Source organism: Camelus bactrianus, chromosome X (genome assembly GCF_048773025.1).
Source record: "Camelus bactrianus isolate YW-2024 breed Bactrian camel chromosome X, ASM4877302v1, whole genome shotgun sequence".
NCBI lineage: Eukaryota > Metazoa > Chordata > Mammalia > Artiodactyla > Camelidae > Camelus > Camelus bactrianus.
Window position 1 is genome coordinate 36701490 of NC_133575.1, and position 21233 is coordinate 36722722.

The 21233-nt window shown below is 33.8% G+C and overlaps 1 protein-coding gene and 1 non-coding gene across 2 annotated transcripts in view; both read left to right on the top strand.

Moving 5' to 3' along the window:
- Nucleotides 1-20930, top strand: part of RP2 (RP2 activator of ARL3 GTPase) — a 35441-nt gene extending 14511 nt beyond the window's left edge. The window contains exons 3-5 of the mRNA XM_010968062.2: nucleotides 3941-4055; nucleotides 15760-15845; nucleotides 18597-20930. Coding sequence (XP_010966364.1) covers nucleotides 3941-4055; nucleotides 15760-15845; nucleotides 18597-18680 — 285 coding nt within the window. The 3' untranslated portion in view covers nucleotides 18681-20930. The remainder of the gene's footprint in view (nucleotides 1-3940; nucleotides 4056-15759; nucleotides 15846-18596) is intronic.
- On the top strand, nucleotides 289-361 carry TRNAS-AGA (transfer RNA serine (anticodon AGA)). The gene has a single exon. It is a non-coding gene; the product is annotated as a tRNA-Ser (tRNA).
- Nucleotides 20931-21233: the final 303 nt, after the last annotated feature.

A 21233-nucleotide genomic window follows, 5' to 3' on the forward strand; every position in this document is an offset into this window, starting at 1 on the left:
TAAAAGGAATGATTTTTTTTTTTTTTTTTGTAGAGGGCGGCAGGGTGTAGCTCAGTGGTGGAGTGTGAGCTTAGCACGCAAGAGGTCCTGGGTTCAATCCCCAGCACTTCCATTAAAAATAAACAAACCAACCAACCTCATTACCTCCCCCCACCAACGAAGAAGATAAAAGAAAAAGAAAAAAGGAATGATTTTTAGAAACAAAAAATCAACTAAAAATGGCTACCTCTCTGTAGGTTATACATTCTACAATGTAGAAAACCTGTGTCTGAAATCTACAAAGTGGGGGGAGGGTATGGCCCAGTGGTAGCGCGTGTGCTTAGAATGCATGAGGTCCTGGGTTCAATCCCCAGTACCTCCATTAAAAAAATAAATAAACAAACCTAATTGCCTCCCCCTCAAAAATATTTTTTTAAAAAAAGAGTGAAATCTGCAAAGTATATCTGAGGTCTAGTTTGCAAAACAACAGAAGCCAAAGTATAATCATAAGACTCTGATATTTTCTTTTTTGATTTTGCTAATCTGAGAAAAAACATGATATGGATCTGGTAAGATATAGAAGCTATGTCTTTGAGCTGTCTAATCACATGTAAATCCAACATCAGAGAGGTAAACGTTTTCTGTATGGTGACTTTAAAAAAATCTACATACAGTTTTCAAAAGAGTTAACTATTCAGGTTAAACTCCTTTTTGGTAGATAATGAGGAGTGGACATAAAGAATATATAGCATGTTTAAAGAAAAAGTCATCAAAACAAACACTGTCATGAGTCATCATGAGTCATCAGATGTCCTTAACCTTTTAACTTTTAACATCTGATGTGTGAAATGGCAGTGTTGTGTGCACTTGAGAGCAACATGACCAGGAAGAGTGATGTTCTTTAGATGTCATTCTGGATTACAAAATACTTTAAAACAAATAAAAATCCAACAATAACTATAACAACAATGATGACAATAATAATAATAGCTAACAGCTAACACTTATACAGTGTTTAGTCTGTGTCAGGCACCGTTGTATGAGATTTAAATGAGTTAACCCACTTAACTGAGAATAAACTATGAAACAGGTGCCATTATTCCCCTTTATACAGATGAGGAAAATGAGCCACAGAGAAGGTGAGTAACTTGGAAAAGGTCGCTCACAGGTAAGGAGCAGAGCCATGATTTAAATCCAAGCAGTTCGGCTTTGTAGGCCATAGTCTTAACCCTTAAGCATGATGCTACAATGCTGCCTCAGTGGTAAAGGAAAGTTGATAAATGCCTGGTGGAGCAGGAGTGTGACCAAAAGTGTGTGGAGTCAAGGCAGTCTAGGCCTTGGAAAAAACCCTGGGACTTTTTGGCTAGAGTTATCCTATCTAATCCTGAAATCAGGGGAAGGGTATAGCTCAGTGGTAAGTGCATGCTTAGCATGCATGAGGTCCTGGGCTCAATCCCCAGTACCTCCATTTAAATAGATAGATAGACAGACAGACAGACAGACAGACAGACAGACCAACCGACCTACCTAGTTACCTTCCCCCTAAAATAAAAAAATAAGTAAATAATCCTGAGATCATGGAATGAAGACAAGAGAACAAAAAGAAGAAAATGCCAATTATATGTGAAGAGGTTATCACAACATGCTGAACGATCAGTGACTTACATATTAAGAGAGAGATGACGTATTTTTTTTAAATGAAGCTCAAGTTCCCAGGAAAATAGGTGTAGAAGCTAATTAATTCTGAGATGGAAAAAATAAAACTTGAGTCTTTTCCTCGTATCATAACACAAATGTCTTAAGACAGGTTTTACTGGAACTGTACTTGCTAGCTCTGGTTTTGTTAAACCCTAAGAGTATCACAGAATTTTGTTTCATAGCATTTGTAGAAATTAAACATATCATAATGGTTTTCTGAGGTAGGAAGTATAAAACTTGAGAGGGTAGGAAGGTCCAGAAAAGCTACTGAGTAAAGCAGAAAGTAGTTTCCATAGGAGTGAAAAGAAGTTACTGAGCCTCAGTTTTCTTACCTAAAAATCAGATTTCTTGCTAGCTCTTAACTACATCACAGATACGCACAGAATAAATTAGAGTAAGAGCAGCTTGTGTCATTTGGAAGTAAAATATTATGTAATTAGTTAGGTAGTTACCACTATTTTCAAGTCTTTAAAAGTAGAAGAATTTTCATGAGTTTCTTCACCTATCTGCAATGAAATATCAAAATAGATATACTAGTTTCATAGTTCAGTATTTGTTTTTAGGTAATGGTATTTTGAATCAATCTTACTTTTGTCAGTTTATATGTCTGACTATAAAATGAGAGGTAATGAGCAGTCTAGAAAATTAGAAACAGATGTAGGATTTTTGCTGATATTTTAAGTAACTTTGCAGTCATCATCTGGCAGTGATGTTTATATAATTTTCTGCTACTTTTTTATGTATGTTTTTTTCTGAGGCAGCATTGAGGGCTCTGAAAAAGGATTCGACTTGGAATCCAATTTGATGAAATGATAAGGAATAATGTAGCCATAGAATGAAATACTATCAACCATTGAAACTGATTTTATAGTAGAATAGTTGGGAAATGTTCACAATCAAGTAAGTGAAAATTTGTAGAACATCACGTAAGTATCGGATTTTTTTAAGAAGGTAAATCTGGAAAGTGATATATACTAAAATGTTAACAGTTGTGGTTCTTCTTAGGAAGTGGATTATGAGCAGAGTTTTCTTTTCTTCTTTGTACTTCTATGGATTTTACATAGAACATGTATTATTTCTGTAACAGGGGAGAAAGAAAACCAGGAGCGTAAAAGGAAGTGTACCTATTTGGCAGTAGCATCTTTGAGTTGCAGCACCTTGGTTGATAATCCTTTGTCTCTGTTTTTTATTTTTCAAATGTTCTGTATTGAGCATGTATGTTACTTTTATAATTAAAAACTCAAAAGGCTTCCTTGGTTGACTGACTTCAATTTTAAAAACTACTTTCATAATTATTTTAAAAATTAATGTGTACTCATTGTAGAGTGAATAGTCTTTTTAGGGATAATTTTTTCTGATGGGAGTAATTAGGTTTGTTTCTTTCTTTGTTTGCTTATAATGGAGGTATTGGGGGTTAAACCCAGGACCTTGTGCATGCTAGGCATGCACTCTATCACTGAGCTATACCCTCCCCCTTTTTAGGAATAATTTTTAATTTATCAAATCTGTAATCAGGTTAATTGGGTTCAAATCACAGCTCTATTATGTAATAGTTGTGTGACCTTGGGCAGATTTCTTAACCACTCTGTGCCTTAGTTTCTCATCTGTAAAATGAGGGAAATAATAGGACCTGCCTCATGAGAGGGTTAAACGTGCTATACATAGAATATTTTATTTAAGTATATTTACATATACTATGTATATGTAGAATGCATAAAACTGCCTGGAACATAGTAAATACTCCATAAATGTGCTCTTTCGTTATTGTGCTCTACTATATAAAACTTGAATCATGCTTTTTAAAATTAACATTATTACATAAGCCTTGCCCCCTTTTATTATTTGTTTTACTTAATGAACTATGGTATTTTATCATGTGAATGTACCATAATTCACCTAACCATTCTCCTCTCATCTGACATTTGCAGTATCACCAAACTAAAGCTTCCATCTGTTAGCTTCAGTCAAAAAAAATTTTTTTAAGTAATGTTTAAAATTTGGAAGGCTAATTCACATTTATTTGATCCTTAATGTTAACAGGAAGCCATGCAGTACTAATTCTTAACCAGAACCACCCATCTGGAGAAAAGAATCTTGTGTCTGTGAAAATTTGTTACAGCAAACACCCTAAATTAGAGTCATAACTAAAACAAAAATCAGAGCATTGTGTTGCATTTTATACAGAAAAATTCTAGAATAGGGAAATATTGTTTTAATTTCACAAGGTCATTTTAAAATTTAAATGAAATTTTATTTCCCACAGATGGTTGGTAAAGGCTTTTTCCTAGTTCAGACAAAGGAGGTGTCAATGAAAGCGGAGGATGCGCAAAGGGTTTTTCGGGACAAAGCACCTGACTTCCTTCCTCTTCTGAGCAAAGGTACCTTCTGGATGATTTGGTATACTTTTCTGGTTATTCTCTTGACCTGCTGATTTGATTTACTCTTTTTTCCTTTTTTCTTTTTTTTTTTTTTCTGGTTTGCTTGTTTTTTGTTTGTTTGCTTTGCGAGGGTATAATTAGGTTTATTTATTTATTTTAAAAAAATTTTTAAATAGGAGGTACTGGGGATTGAACCCAGGACCTCATGCATGCTAAGCACTGAGCTATGCCCTCCCTCCGCCCCCAATTTACTCTTGCCTTTAGTATTTCTCTTATATTGTCTTCTCTTTCTCGTTTGTTTTATTCTCTTACATTGTCTTGTGTTTCTCATTTTTTTTTATGTTTTTTTCCTGTTACTATTCAGAAATGTCAAAATTTCACATCATTCAAAAAGCCACATATAACTAACTAGAAATTAGGGTTTTTCCTCCCCTATTCTATTACCTTAGTTCTTGAAAATCACGTTTTATTATTATGTATTTGATTATTTTTAATTATTATTTTATTATTGTCATATTATTGTACTATAGTGAGCGACCATTTCCTTCTCCCTGCCCAGATTTACAAAGCACTTGATAAGGATTCTTTCTACCTTCATGTGCTTTGACCATACTGGAAAAGAAGTAAGAAATATAAGTAAAACATATATTATTCTGTATATTTAATATGATTGATTAAACTTCCCACACGTAATTAGAATTGTTTTCACCAGTGGGCGAATGCTACTAATAAATCTCAGATACTGGAAATATGTCTGTAAACGGAGGAACTAGAGTCCGTGTGCCCTCCTGAAGTGTTACTGTCTGTCTCCATGTATTTGAAGGTGAGCTGATTCTAGAAGACAGAGTACTGTTCATCTCTCAGAGCAGGAACATTGTTTGCTCAAGGCTCACCAGGCTTTTCTCGACTGGCCTGAGCAAATATGCATAGTAATATGTACTGCTGATCGGATATACCCTCGAAAGAGGGCATTTCTGCATTTACACGCATGTTGCAATAAACTGCAAAACCCTGTATGAACATATTAGAGGATTTTTAGGATAGTTTTAATAACTAATGCAGGATGTGACTCAGCCCTTAAGTATTAATATGGTATTTCATACTCCTTTGCGGTTACTCTAGTAGTGCCAAGGGCTGACTCCAACCCAGTGTATGAATCTATCCCAGACTATATATAGGAAATTATGACCTGGCTCCTTTGATACTGCCATTTTGATATGGGAACATTCTGATGAAACCTTGAAAGCAAATCTTCAAACTCTCAGCAGCTCTCAGAAATTGAATCAAGTAATAAATGTAATTAACATCCTAAAGTGTGAGGATCAGGGATGAAATGAGCATGAGTAGGCCTAAATTAATGATTTATATACTCATGTACTGTTAGTGAAATGGTTTCTTAGAATTGCTCCAACCGGGGGAGGGTATAGCTCAAGTGGTAGAGCACATGCTTAACATGCAGGAGGTTCTGGGTTCAATCCCCAGTACCTCCTCTAAAAATAAGTAAAATAAATAAACCTAATTACCTCTCCCCCCTCAAAAAAAAAAAACTAAAAAAAAAAAAACAAAAAACGAATTGCTCCAGCCCAACCATATTTATGTTTTAAGTTACACAGCATTCTACATGGAAGAGGTAAAATATTCTGATCCTCTTGAATAAGAAATAAGAATTATAAGATAAACAAGATTATACTGTATAGCACAGGGAAATATACACAAAATCTTATGATAACTCACAGAGAAAAAAATGTGACGAGTGTGTATATGTCCATGAATGACTGAAAAATTGTGCTGAACACTGGAATTTGACACAACATTGTAAAATGATTATAAATCAATAAAAAAGGTTAAAAAAAAGAAATAAGAATTATAAATAAATAAATAAAAATTTTTAAATGTTCTGTTCCTGCAAAAAGTAGAACTAAAACCATCGGGCAGGTATTATAGGAATTTCAGCAAATAAACATCATATAAACATCTTTTAAAACCAGAGATGCCCAGAGGAAGTAGTCAAAGGCTAATGAGATCATGTCAAACGGTCACAAGAGCCAGCTTGAAGAAATTTCAAGGAGTTTCCACTGGCCAAATTTGGGACAATTTGAGCATCAGAAAGAATAGTGAAGGGAAATGATTTAACAACAGCAGAAATTCACACATCCATAGTGATAATAAAAAAAAGTTGGGCAGAGGGAATAAAGGGAAGCTCGTCTGCACTTTACAGAATACTATGAGCTAATAAACGTAGAAGGAATGATAGACTTTGGAAATCACTACGTTCCAACCCCCAAATGTAATAATTTAGGCAAAGGTTATCACTGGATACTGAAACTATCGGGGTAAAAGTTGATAAGAAGTAGGATATTTGTACATTCTAATTCAAATGGGAAGTGTACCTTTGCAGCAGAGATTTGCTGATCATCACATTAACCCAGTGGTCAGACTTAGCGTCACTGATGGCAGGGCAGCCTGATGTATTTCTCCTGATGCGATGCAGTGAGAAATACACAACATCATCTATGAAGTATTCTTGCCAAAAATATTTCACCTGAATCTAAATGAGCCAAGACTTAGCTTCTAGTTTATAGGAAAGAAAGGAAATTTAGAGACGTGTTAAATGACACCATGAGGAAACAGTGAGACAAATCCAAAATAGAAGACATCCTACAAGATAACTGGAGAGAACTCTTTCATACAGTGTCCTGGAAAACAAAGAAAAATGATGGAGGGCTGTTCTGGATTAAAATAAACATATGCTGTACACCAGAAATTGACATAACATTGGAAACTGACTATACTTTAATTTTTTAAAATTAATTAATTAGGAAAAACATAACTAAATGCAAGGAATGAATCTTAATTACATTTTGGATTAGAGTGGGGTAAGCTGTAAGCTATAAATCTGTTAAAGATATTTTGGGGACAACTGGGGAAGTTTGAAGATGATATTATGGAATTATTGTTGTATCCTTAAGTTTGATAATGGTATTGTGGTTATGTAGGAGATGCTTGCTGAAGTGTCATGATGTCTGTTATTTTCAAATGGCTCAGGAAAACAAAAACAAAGTATGTGTGTTTGTATACATGTGCGTGCGTGCGTGTGTGTGTATAGTGTGTGGCAAGCAAATGTGGCCAAATGTTAACACTTGATGAGTGTAGACAAAGAACAAATGGACGTTTATGTTATTCTTTCAACTTTTCTATAATGTTGGGAATTTTTCAAAATAAAAGCTGGGAAAATTTTTTTAAGCTGCCCAGTGGTGCACTGATTGATGTGGAATGATGAACAGGCTGTCTGTGGAGATATTCCGGCAAGTGTTGGATGGATTGGGTCCTTATCTAAAGTGACCATCAGTCTTTCTATGGAAGGTTTCTCAAACTCAGCACCACTAACATTTTAGATAATTCTTTGTTGTGGCGGGCTGTACTGAACATTATCGAATATTTAGCAGCATCTCTGGCCTCTACTGACTAGGTGCCAATGGCACACTGCCCCAGTTATGACAACCGAAAATGGTTCCAGACATTGTTAAAGCCCCCTGGGGGGCAAAATTGCTCCCAACTGCAAACCAGTGTTCTGAGCTGAGGGTGGACTTATTCTTTTTGAAAATTCACTTTTACTTCAAATAGTCTGTACTTTAGTCTCTAAATTTTCCTCTTTGGTTAAAGTAGTCCTGATTATTTACTTTGAGTTAGTGAAGCTGTTTGACAGCTTAATGAGAGAATTCGTTGTGTTTTTGATCTTGAGACTCTTCCAAATCAGAACCGTCTAGGGTACTTTTAAAGATTTAAATTTCCAACTCCCACCCCAGAAAGACTGATTCAGATATTTCTGAGATATACCATTGGAATCTGCATTTTTTAAGTTTTCCAGATGGTTCTGATGATTAGTTAGACTTGGGTTCCTTTGTTTTAGAGGGTCATTCATTGATTTATTCAACAAACATAGTAGATGAGATCTGAGAAATGGTAAAGGAGGAATCAGATAATATAGGGCCTTGTAGGCCACTGTAGAGAATTTGGCTTCTAGTCTGAATGAGGTGAGAAGCTACTAGACATTTTTATTTGTTTTTTTTAAAATAAACTCTTTACATAAGAATAATTTTAGATTTACAAAAAAAATTGCAAAGGTGGTACAGAGAGTTTTAATACACACTTCACGCAGCTTCTTATGTTAACATAAGCATGGTACATTTGTCAAAACTAAGAAACTTAACATTGGCAAAATGCTATTCATTTAAACTATAAACTTTATTCAAATTTCACCTGTTTTTTTCACTTATGTCCTTTTTCTGTTCCAGAATTCAAACCAAGATCCCACATTGCATTTAGTCATCTTGTCTCCTTAATCTCTCCTTAGTCTTTCCTTGTTTTTTGTAACCGTAAATATTTGAACAGTACTGGTAAGTTATTTTGTAGACTGTCCCTCAGTTTACATTTGTTTGGTGTTTTCTCTGGTTAGACTGAGGTTATGGGTTTTGGAGAAGAGATAAAGTACCCTTCTCATCAGATCACATCAGAGGGCACACGATAGCAACATGACTTAATGCCGATGATGTTGACCTTAGTGACTTGGTTCAGGTAGTATCTGCCAGGTTTCTAGAAGCCTGTAAAGTTCTGTTTTCCTCTTTGTAAACTCTTTTGAAGTTCTTTTTATATTCTTTGGAAGCTGAGTCACTAAGACCAGTCTACATTAAAGGGGAGGGGAATTAAGCTCCACCTCCTACAGAGGGGAGTATTACAAACATTATTTGGAATTCTGTGAGAAAGATTTGTCCCTTCTCTCCCATTTATTTCTTCAGTCATTTCTGTCTATCAGTAGGGACTCATAAATTATCCTTTAGGTTATAATCCAGTACCATCAAATTGTTCCAGGTTTAGCCTTTGAGAGCTCTTTTAGGTTAATTCCTCTGTCTCTTTGACATGCCTTTTATTTCGTTTTCTTGCATTATGATGCTGGCTAGGACTGCCACTGTGATGTTATGTACAATATTGAGAAGAGAACATCCTTGTCCTGTTACTTATTTCAAGGTGAAAGTGTTCGGTCTCACCATTAAGAATGATGTTAGTTGTGGTTTTTCATATGTACCTTTTATTAGACTAAGGGAATTCCTATCTATTCCTAGTTTGTTGAGTTTTTATCACACATGCACGTTGAATTTTGTTGAATGCTTTTGCTGCATTTATTGAGATGATCATGTTTTTTTAAATTAATGAGTCGTTTCATCTGGTGAGTGACATTTGTTGATTTTGAATGTCAAACCAGCCTTGTATTTCTGAGATGCACTCCCCACCCTTGATCATGATGTTTTACTCCTTAAATATATTGCTGGATTTGATTTGCTAATATTTAATTGAAGATTTTTACATCTTTGTTCATGAGGCATATTGGTCTATACTCTTCTTTTCTTGTTGTATCTTTGTCTGGCTTTGATATTAGGGTAATGCTGGCCTCATAAAATGAGTTGAGAAGTACCCTTCCTCTTCTATGATCTTGAAGAGAAAAAGAATTAGTATCATTTCTTCAATAAATGTCTGGTAGAATTTGCTAGTGAAACCATCTTGGCCTGGAGATTTGTGGGGAAGATTTTTAGCTATGAATTTTATTTATTTGTTATATAGAGAGCTCTTCAGGATATATTTTTCTTCTCAAGTGAATTTTGGTAGTTTTTGTCTTTCAGAGAATTGTTTCATTTCATCTGGGTTACCAAATTTATAGATGTAGAGTTTATAGCATTTCCTTATTCTTATTAATGTATGCGGGGTCATTAGTGATGTCCCTCATATTCCTTCTGTTGGTAATTTGAGGCCTCTTCCTCTCCCATCAGCCTTGATAAAGGTTTATCACTTTATTGATAATTTCAAAGAAACTTCTTTTTGTCTTATTGATTTTTCTCTGTTCAGTTTCATTGGTTTCCACTCCAATATTTATTTTTTCCTTCCTTTCACTTGCTTTAGGTTTGGTTTGCTCTTCTTTCTCTAGTTCCTTAAGGTTTAAGCTTGGGTTACTAATCTTAGATATTTCTTCTTTTCTAACAGAATGATTCTCATTTTTCACAGTAGTTCTGTTCTATAAAGTTGCTGTGAACCCTGAATCAGTGAGTACTGAACAGCTGCTCCTAGGAGAAATGGAGGGCTAGGTTTCTGCAAGTCTCTGGTCACAACATTTTTATCAACTAATCAAAACATAACCTTATTGTATAGACGTTTCTGTTTAAAGACACCTCATTTAGTATATGTTATTGATTCATTAACATTTGAACTCACAGCCAACAGCATTATAACATGTGCCTGAATGAAGCTTGTCTACTAGATATTTCGTCTGTAAGGCACATCACAGCTTTCCTAAGCTTAGGAACATTAGACTATACTTGAGCACGATATTTGGAGGCCATTTTAAACAGCAATATTACCAACAAAAGGCACAAAAATGTGGAAGATGTGGCACTGAATAGACTACAAAGAGGGCACTTGTTCGCAGAAAGAATGCTGAAACAAGAAGGCAGAGCATCACCTTGTTCGGCTTCACCTGGGAACATGCATGTCAGGCAAATCATATTTTTCACCACTTTGTATCCATAAGTGACCACGAAAAAACTTCAAGGATTGATTTTGGGTCAAATATTTTGCCTATTTGATAAAATAAACTTTATCAAGTAGGCAATTGGCAAATAAGGAATCCACAAATAATGAGGATTGACTGTATATGTATCTTGTGGTAGAAATTTTCCTTTCAGCACTGCTTTAGCTGCATCCTGCCAATTTTGATATGATGTATTTTCATTTAATTCAGGATTTGGCAAAGTATGACCTACACTATGTTTTGTAAATGAAGTGTTATCGGAGCACAGCCACACTTGTTCTTTTATCTATTATGTTTTGCTGTTACTGCAGTCTAACAGCAGAAATGATTAGTTGCGACAGACGTGGTATGACTCACTAAGCCTAAAATATTTCCCATCTGGCCCTTTACAGAAAAAGTATGCTGATCCCTGATGTAGTTCAGATTATTTTTTAGTTTGCCTTGAGACTTTTCACCAGATCCATGAATTATTTGGAAGTATAATATTTAATTTCCAAACATTTGTGAGATTGTCCAGGTGTGTTTCTATTACTGATTTCTAGATTAATGCTGTTATGGTTTAAAAATGCACATTGTATGATTTCTGTTTTCTTTACTAAGTTAAGGTTTGTTTTGTGGAACAGAATATAGTCTATCATGGTGAATAGCCTATGTGCATGTGAGAAGAATGTATATTCTGCTTTTGTTTTGTGGAATGTTCTATAAATGTCCACTAGGTCAGTTTGGTTGATAGTGCTATTCAGGTCATCTGTATCCTAACTGATTTTCTATCTAAGTGTTCTATGAATTAAAGAAAGAAGAGTATCAGAGTCTTCCACTATAATTGTGGATTTGTCTATTCCTCTTTTCAGATCCTGTCAGGCTTTGCCTTGTGAATTTTGAAACTCTGTTATTAATTGCATACACATTTAGGATTATGTCTTCTTGAAGAATTCTTTATCATTATGTAATTCCCCTCTTGGTCTCTGATAATCTTCTTTGTCTGAAATGTGCTTTGAAATACAGCTACTTCAGCTTTCGTTTGATTATTAGTGTTTCATCATATATCTTTATCCCTTTTCTTCTAACTTATCAAAAGTCTGTGTATCTAAAGTGAACTTTTTGTAGACAGCATATAGTTGGTTCTTGCTTTTCAATCCAATCTGACACTCTCTGTCTTTTTACTGGTGTGTTTACACCATTCAAATTGAAAGGTGTTGCTGTAGTTGGATCAGCATCTACCATCTTGCTAGCTGCTTTCCGTTCCATTTGTTCTTTGTTTCTTGTTACCTCTTTTTCTGTTTAATTGGGTATTATGACTCCATTTTATCTCCTCTATTGACTTATTTATACCACTTTTCGTAAATCTTATAGCATGGTCACCTTTGGTTTTACAGTAAACACATTTAAATAACTTGAGTCCGCCTTATAATAATATTATACCATGTCACCTGTAGTATATAAGGACATAATAACATTATATCCTCAAATCTTTCTTCCCACCCTTGTGTCATTGTTATATATTTTACTATTACATATGCTACAAACACCTAATGCATTGTTCATATTATTACTTTAAACTGTCAGTTATTTTTAGAAGAATTAAAAATAAAAATAATATACTTTACTGGAGGTTTTGGAGCAGAAGAATGCCATGGGCCCATGGGCCTTTTAAAATACAGCTTTTATCATTCTGGTTACTCTAAGGAAGAAGCAGAGACCAGCTGGGAAGCTGTTGCTGTAATCTAATTGAGGTGTGATAGTGGCTTGTTCCAAGGTCATATTAAATAACACAGAAGAGTTTGTTAGATAGGACATCCAGAAATCTTTCTTTATTTACCTCAAAGTCTCACAATTTTTCATGACAGTTCAAATATTAAGATTTAAAGCTCCTGCAAACTATTTGATAAGAAGTTCACATTAAAACACTAAAAACATGAGCAGTGATCCTCGTTGACCTCATAGTTCAGTTTGGAAATTTTACAGTAATTGTAGTCATCATCATTAGAGAATCAAACAGAACTGCTTAAGAAGTGCATTGTCAATGTTGTAGTTTTTGTTAATTTAGAATAATCCACACCTGTTAATCAAAACCAGTGCACTTGTCCACCTTTTTTGTTGATGTTTCTTTGTTGGCAAATTAAGTCACTTATTGGAAGTTCCTCATCTATTCCAAGGATATCAACCAAGTTACATACTTGGGTGATTCTACCAAAATTGTATTTCTGAATTCCAGATTATATTGTCTTTGTAGACTATAGGAACTTTCAGTAACAAATTCTGACTTTAAAAATATATCTACTGTATTTCCTTTAGAGATCCTGAATAAAAGCATATTCTCTTCTACCTTACTTCAAACTTTCTGTTCTCTGCAAACCTGGAAACCCTACATTATTAACTTTTCCCTTTTAGTTCAATATTTATTTGGTTTAAAATGCTTTGTAAACTCTTTTTTTGCAAATTTCCAAATGTACTGTTTCGACTCAAAAGTAGAGTACAGTGACCCCCATGTGTACCCATCCCCCAGTTTTATCAGCTTTTTGCCATACTTAAAAAAAGAATCTATACTCCCTTTTTTTGCTGAAGTATTTTAATCAAATTTTGATATGTCCCATCATTTCATCCCTAAACATTTCAATATGCCTTAAACAAAATGAAATTAAAAACAAATGTTTTCCTTTTTCCTTTTTTAATAAGTTTTATTAAGATATATTTTATATACTATAAGATTTATACCTTAACAATTTGACAGCTACACAAATGTTTTCTTAAGTAACCACAATATATTATCATGTATAACATGATTAACAGTTCCTTAATGTCATCTACTACCTAGTTCATATTCAAATTTCCTTAATTAATCTAAAAACATCCTTTATGTATTTTTACGGTTAATTTGATCCAGGTCTAAAATTGGCCCACTCACTCACTGGATGTGGCTGTTTTGTATCTTACATCGCTTTTAACCAGAAACAGGTGTTACCCCTCCCGTATTTGTGTCATGCCTTTGTTTTGTAAAAGAAACCTTGTCAGTTGTCCCATAGTATGCATGGGTTTGTTGAATTTCTTCCTCTATAGTTCTTGTAGATTAGAAGTTAAATCTAAGCCTTGTTTACACTCAGGTTCAGTTTTGTTGTTTTTTGGTTTGGGGGGTTTTTTCGTCAGAATATTTCATAGGTGGTATTATTTCCTGTAACTAGAGGGTACATAATGTTTGATCGTTGCACTTTTAGTGATCCTAAGATTGTTAGGCTCAGGTAGTGACAGTCTTATTATAGTTTCCTGTCTATCTTCCTTGTGGGATGCGAAAGCCATTGCTGATTGTTGCCTAATCCAGTAAAATAATTAGGAATTTCAAAAATGATCATTTTCTAATTGTGTCACTTCCTCTGCATTTATTAATGGATGTTAACAGAACTTCGCCTTGTACACCGAACTGTTTGGTTAACTTGAAATTTGCTTCATACTAGAAAAGCAGAATAAAGGAAAAATAATTAAGTATCGATTTTTAGAGTAATAAATTGGTGCCCTAGCAACCTACAGTGGTGTCCAGTACATTTTGTTTCTGTCTTTTCTAAATATCGTTGTGAGCTCAAGACTATATATTTAGTATGTTTTAATAAATTGCAGTCATCATTCCCTCTGATCTCCCCATGTCTCATCGTTGGCCCTTAGGAGCCTCTTCAGGCTAGCTCCTGGGTCCTTATGATACAACCCTATTGGCCTTTAATAGCTTCATTGCTTTTTGGCTCAACAAGATGTTCGAGGCTGATTGTATGCATTCATTGCCCCAGACATAGAATCATCCATTTTCCTGAGAAAATATTCCTCAGCTACCTTCTTTTCTTTACTCAACAGCTGTTTTGCTCTATATATATGGTAATGCTGAAAAACTCATACTTTAATTTGTTCTCTGTATCTGGTTGTACAGTTGACTGATGTATCTTGCCTTTTCTGTATTTGTTGTCTGTATTAAATCACAAGACCTTTTCTCTCCTTGTGCCTTGTTCTGTGGCACATGACTACATTCACCTTCATGTTTCATTCCTTAATATTTCATTATTCCCTTGTATTCTATGTTGTTTAATGAATTCATGTCTTTTTTCAAGAAATTTGTAATTTCCTGGATGTTAGGACTTCTCCATTACTGAAGGAGATAAAAAGCAAATCTATTAGGGATAAAGTGATAGTGGAATACCTTTTAATTGGATTGAAAGGCTTATTTTGTTTGGCTGATTTATGACCGTGTTTGCCAACAATTTGAAACCAGTAGTGCCAATGCCACAATTAAATCCAGGCCAAACTAAATCTTTACACCAGAATTTAAAGTACAGGTGGTTTTAAAAGTAATCAAATTAATGATATCTTGTAGTAACTAATGGTGAAAAAGAATATGAAAACAAATATATGTATGTTCATGTATGACTGAAGCATTGTGATGTACACCAGAAATTGACACAACATTGTAAACTGACTATACTTCAATAAAAAATATATATATACACACACACACGTTGAAAAAACAAACAAATAAATAAAAGTATTCAAATTAAGTATGGGAAAGGAGGCACAAATGCTCTCTCCAGAGAATTAAAAAATAAAAACTTGGTCATTGGTTCTAGAATATAGCACACTCAAGAAAAATACTTTCAGATGGTCATTACCTTTGGTACCTGACCTGAATTCTTACTTGGCTTAGTATCATTACTGGTGGCCCTGAACTTGGCTGGTAAGTAGAAGAATTGGAAACAAGACTGGCTGCCTGGCAAAATGACTTGAATAGCTTTTGATCTTATTTGTCATTTTGTCAACTATTCTTTGTACTGCTAAATGGGTGGACTTTTTATGGGTTTTGTTGAAGGATGAAAATCAGAAAAGTCAGACTATTTACAACACTTAAAAATTTTTGTGACACTAGCCCTATAATAGAACTGAAGCTACTTGTCATGTGATGAGACTCTGTATTAATTTCTTTTATGATTAGAGTAGGAAGAAGTAGCTGAAGGGAGTGTCCCGTCTGTCTACTTCCTTCTTTCTTTACTCTTTCCTCCCAAAGAAGAGGCTGGAGATTTTTCAGGGAAGAATAAAAAGATTAATTTTAGAATAGATTTGTATTCATGATAAGACTCTTCATGGGTTTGCTTATAGGTCCTGTAATTGCCTTGGAGTTCAATGGAGATGGTGCTGTAGAAGGATGTCAACTTATTGTCAACGAGACATTCAATGGGACCAAGGTACAAGACTTTATTGACTATTTATATTTCAATCAAACCTTCTACTTCCTAAAATAAATAAACAACAAGGTCCTACTGTATAGCACAGGGAACTATATTCAATATCTTATAAAAGCCTATAGTGAAAAAGAATATGAACTCTTTCTATGCATTAATGGCTAATTCTTACTTATGACCACCCTCATTAGGTTGTTTTATCTAGTATCTTATATATAGCTGTATATGAATAAGGTTTTTTTAAATAATTTTTGAAATTTTAACATGAATATTGTAAAAACAACAACAAAAAAAACCAATTCAGGCAGTGAGACAGTAAATCTCCCTGGGACCCCTGACTCTCCTCTGATTTCTTCCCATCGTGTTTCTTTGGAAGCTGAATGGTGGGATGAGGGGCAGGGTTCTGTCCAGGGAGGATCAAGGTGAATGGGAAAGGCATTGATCATATCCTTTATGGCAAAAAAAGGAACTTGGAAATACAGTTGTTCCTTAGTGTCCGTGGGGGATTAGTCCCAGGACCTGCCGTGGATACCAAAATCCACGAGTGCTCAAATCCCATAATTGGTCCTCCGTATCTGTGGTTCTGCATCTGCAAATTCAACCAACCATGGATGGTGTAGTACTGTAACAGTTATTGAAAAGAAAGAACCCTGTATAAGTGGACCTACACAGTTCAAACCTATGGTGTTCATGGGCCAACTGTAAACCCAGTGCTGGTTGGTCAGAAGTAGGGGTCCAGTTCAACAAAATGTCACCCTTGAACTTTCTGGGATTCAGATTTCCTCATCTGTAAAATGAGGATAGTAATGGGACCCACAACATTCAGTTATTAGGTTTCAGTGGATTAATACATGTAAGTCACCTTGAACAGTATCCAGTACATTGTCCAATAAATTTTAATGGTTTGTGCAGTGTAATAGTTTATTCTTTAGCAATCATGAAACACAAAAGGGGTCAATATCCTGAAAAGACACCCATAGCTTAGTTACATGAAGGAGGAGGGAGATGTTAAGTCAGTACAATACAGTGTGGTCTATTTTTGTTAGAACACAAGGTTGCAATAGATTTTTGGCTGTCTCTTTTCAGGTGGCTTTAAAAATATTGTCCAGATTATTGTATTTGTTATAAAAATAGTGTGAAAAATAACAATTTTGAGAATTGTGTCAGTTGATATTAAGATCCAGTAGGAAGCACTACCTACTATATATAAAATAGATAAACAACAAGTTTCTACTGTATAGCACAGGGAACTATATTCAATATCTTATAGTAACTTACAGTGAATAAGAATATGAAAACAAATATATATATGTATATGTATAACTGAATTACTATGCTGTACATCAGAAATTAACACAACATTGTAAACTGACTATACTTCAATTAAAAAAAAACCTTTCATTTCTTTTCCTTTTCCTTACAATTAAATGGTACTTTCAGCAGATCATGATTTTTAAAACTTATAGTAAACAATTGAGAACTAAGTTTTGGTTTTTCTTTGCCAAACTAAAATTTTAATAGCTTAAGAATTTACAAAATGATAATCTACTTATTAAAAACCTTCAATAATATGTAAGTTTCTCAAGTAAAAAGTCTCACCAAATGTCTCTTCAAGTCCTTCCTTTTTAAAAGATAGTGATATGTTGAAAATGTTGTATTTCTAAGATTGTATACTTTAGATGGATGATCCTATTGCTCAGTGTTGATTTTTATTTGCTTCAGTAATACTTCATCAAAACTTGACCTTGACCCTATATCTAGAAATCACTACATGTAGGTTATTTTCTAGATATGGTTGATGAGATTGCTGTATCTAAGAATTTCAGACTCAAATAAATTAATATAGCTTAAAAACCAAATATATAAGAGGATTAAATGAGTATATATAATTGTGGGTTTTTGATAAATATCTGAGAGAAAATGTTTGGTTTTGTAGTCTGATCGGGCTTATGGTCCCTTGAATTTGCATAATTCAAAGTACTTTGTCTTTTGTCTCATTCTGTTATCACAACAGTACTAAGGGAGAGGGCATATATAATCAGGTTGGATAGAAAAGGAAACAGAGAGAAAATGGTTATATGATTTGGAGTTTTTAGATCTGAATGAGCTAAAGATGATCTAATTCAACTTTGTCATTTTACAGATGTGGAAACTGAGCCCAGAGAGGCTTATTAAATTGTCAGCCCCATATAGCTAGTTTATGATAAAGCTAAGTAGAACCCAGGTCTCTTCTAATTTCCGGCTGACATCTGTAAAAGTTATTTTTGAAGGGTTCTATTGAGTACTGCTTTGTTGATGTTTGGAAAACAGTTCGTTTAAAATTAGTAATATATCTTTAGGAGCTTTTAAAATAGCTAATCTCCAGTTTTGCTTCTCGGCCTATTGAGATTCTTAGAAAATACAAGAAACTTAAGAGTTCTTTAAATAAACCTCTTTATTCAGTAGCTTTCATAATATTAACTGTTGTGTATTTTAAAAACTGAAATTCCAAGTGTAATAAAAATACAACTGAAGGATTATGAAAGCAAAGACCTTAATTAAATCATAAGTGCTTTTAAAAGAGCTCAATTTACATCATAGCTATTGAAACTATTATTGCATGAACTCTACAGAAAATCTACAGATTAAATGTTAGAAATGATGTACTTGAATTTCTTTTAAATAGCAGGCTTGTGACTTCTGTGGAGAATGTGGGCTTTGGAATTTGGGGGTTACTAGTATTTACTTTTTTTGTTTCTTTTGTATTTAACATAGATGTTTGTATCAGAAAGCAAGGAGACGGCGCCTGGGGATGTAGACAGCTTCTACAACTTTGCCGATATACAGATGGGAATATGAAGTTCAGTATGGAACCAAGGACTTGGTATTAAGCCCTTTTCAATTTGTGTGTTAGCAATGGTTTTTCACTGATGCTTAAATTGTTAAAGTCATTTTAAAAATCAATTGCTGAATACAGCATCATTTACTCGTGGTTCAAAAAGAGTTCATTTTCAATTAAGTACTTTTAATCAGCTTCAAAACTGTTTAACCCAGTTCAGTGAGCTTGTAGTTATGTTTCTCTGCATGTGATACTGTTATTAGAAAATAGAAGTGGCTAACAGTTCATGATTTTAATCCTAATTAAACGTTCTTTCAGATCTCTAATTTACCCTTTCCTCAGTACACCATATTTGTTCAAGAATACATTCCATTGCTTCTTTTCTTTTTTAATTTAGAACGATTCATTACTGGTTGATCAACTAGAATGAACCTATGGGCATTTTTTTTTTCGTGTATACATATCCAGTTGAATATTAGCCTCCTAGTCACATAATATAGCAAATGAGATTTTGTATACAGACTTGGTGTAATACTTTGTAAATTGAATTTTTTTTAATGAATAGGTATTTGCTAACCAGTTTTGCAAGTAACTCTACTAACTGATGTTGGTATAGCTGTTTAAAGACTACTTTGTGAGTAGTATAATCATTTGAATAAATTCCACATTGTTTAGTTTTTGAATACAGCTGCTATAGACGACTTCTGCTTCCTGGTAAGAAAAGGTATATGAAACACTAAAACTGTAGAAGCCTACCCACAAAGGTGATCATTGTTATATTGGCTCTTAATGAGCTATTAAAATTAGAACAAAACCTTGCAACATTTAGGTAGGAAATACTTAAGCATGATGATAAGCTATGCAGATTATTAAAAAGCTAGATAAATTTGATTTTCATTAGATATGCCACTCATATCAAGCAACGTTCAAGTATAATCAAATTATTTTGGTTGCTTTAAAGCATGATTTTCCAAATCAACCTGACTGTAATAATTTACCAGGAGGCAGGGGAGAGCTACTTGCTTAAAACTCCACATGCTTGGACCCAATCCTTAGGTGCACTGATAGAGTGTCCAGGGGAAATTCTGTTTTAAGGGGTGGGTTGTAATGTAAAGTAATCAGGTCAGAAGATGTTGATAGGTTGATCTTGTGAGAAGGGACTGAATCTGTTATCTCCATACACCACACACAGCAGCTAATAGGAAATTAGCTTTCATAGGTCTATTTTTAAAAGGAACCTTAAATTTAATTCTATTTTGATAAAACTAAGGCTGAAAATAGTCACTTGTGAAAATTCCTCTTAGGACTGTTACTAAAAATGTATTTTCATGTCTCAACTGTTTTTGGATATTTTCAGATCAATTTATAACTACATTGAATTGTGTGTTGATGTTCAGAAATAATACATTCAAAGACTTTTCACTTTAAATTAGTAAGTAATATTGCCCACCTAACCTGTGCCTCACCTTGTATTAGCATTGTATCATTTCAGCCTTTTACAAGAGCATTCTAGACTACATAATCAACCTCTCCTTTAAATCAAAAATGATTTCATGAGATGCAAGTAAAAATTGGTGACAGATTTAATATAATTTTGATCATAATTTACAAATGAGCTTTGTCAAGTAGTGGTGAGAGGGCATTAATTTTTCTCATAGTTAAGCTAAATTAAACATTCTTTCTGATCATAATTACATTAAATCCCATTGTTCACAGTTTAAAAAAATCTCAATACTTTTTGTTTTTCAGAAATATAGTACAAAATTATGCAATATTGTAAATTGAGTTCTTTATTTTATCTATGGTATTTTAGCAAAAACTCAGGAATATTACATATAAGGGAGATGCTAATTTTAAAATGTCCACTAAGTTTAGTATCTATTAACCAAAGCCTAAAATTTTATACTCTTCAGTTAGGTTAAGAGCTTTTACCCAAGTTTAATTTGTCTTTTAGGACAGTTCTTTGGCTTCTGAATGTTTGTAAGGATTTTTTTTTCGAATAAGTAGCGCTACCGTGTTTCTGTCATTCTAAACCTTGATTGTATTCTGCATTTCATTTCTGAATAGCCTTTGAATTCATGAAAAAGTATTAGCAATGAAAATTTAGCAATTTGATTAAGTTACACGTTTATTAGACATTATATTAGCTTATTTCTCTTGTGTTAATAGTACTGCTGTTTTTGCTTCTATATATTTATGTCTAGCTTTTGTATGTAATTTATCTAGTGTTTATAAAACGTGATTTGTAATAAATATTGTTAAAATGAAAATAGCTCAACGCTAATTTTTGAAGCGCACTTCTATAACATATATTTACTCATACATGTACCAAAATTTGATCGTGACACAAATTTTTTAATGATGAAAGTAAAATACAGTAGTCTGATCTCTGGCTCATGTTAATGAGAAATGAACTGTATGCCTTGTGTGTGTATGTATGTGTGTACAAACACTGGAGAAATGCAAAGGAAGTAGAAAATCTATTCTAATCTAAGGAGTTTCCGTTATAATACTCTCTTTGTTAAAAGATACATTTTATTATGATTGAATTCTTACTAAGATTAGGCATGTTT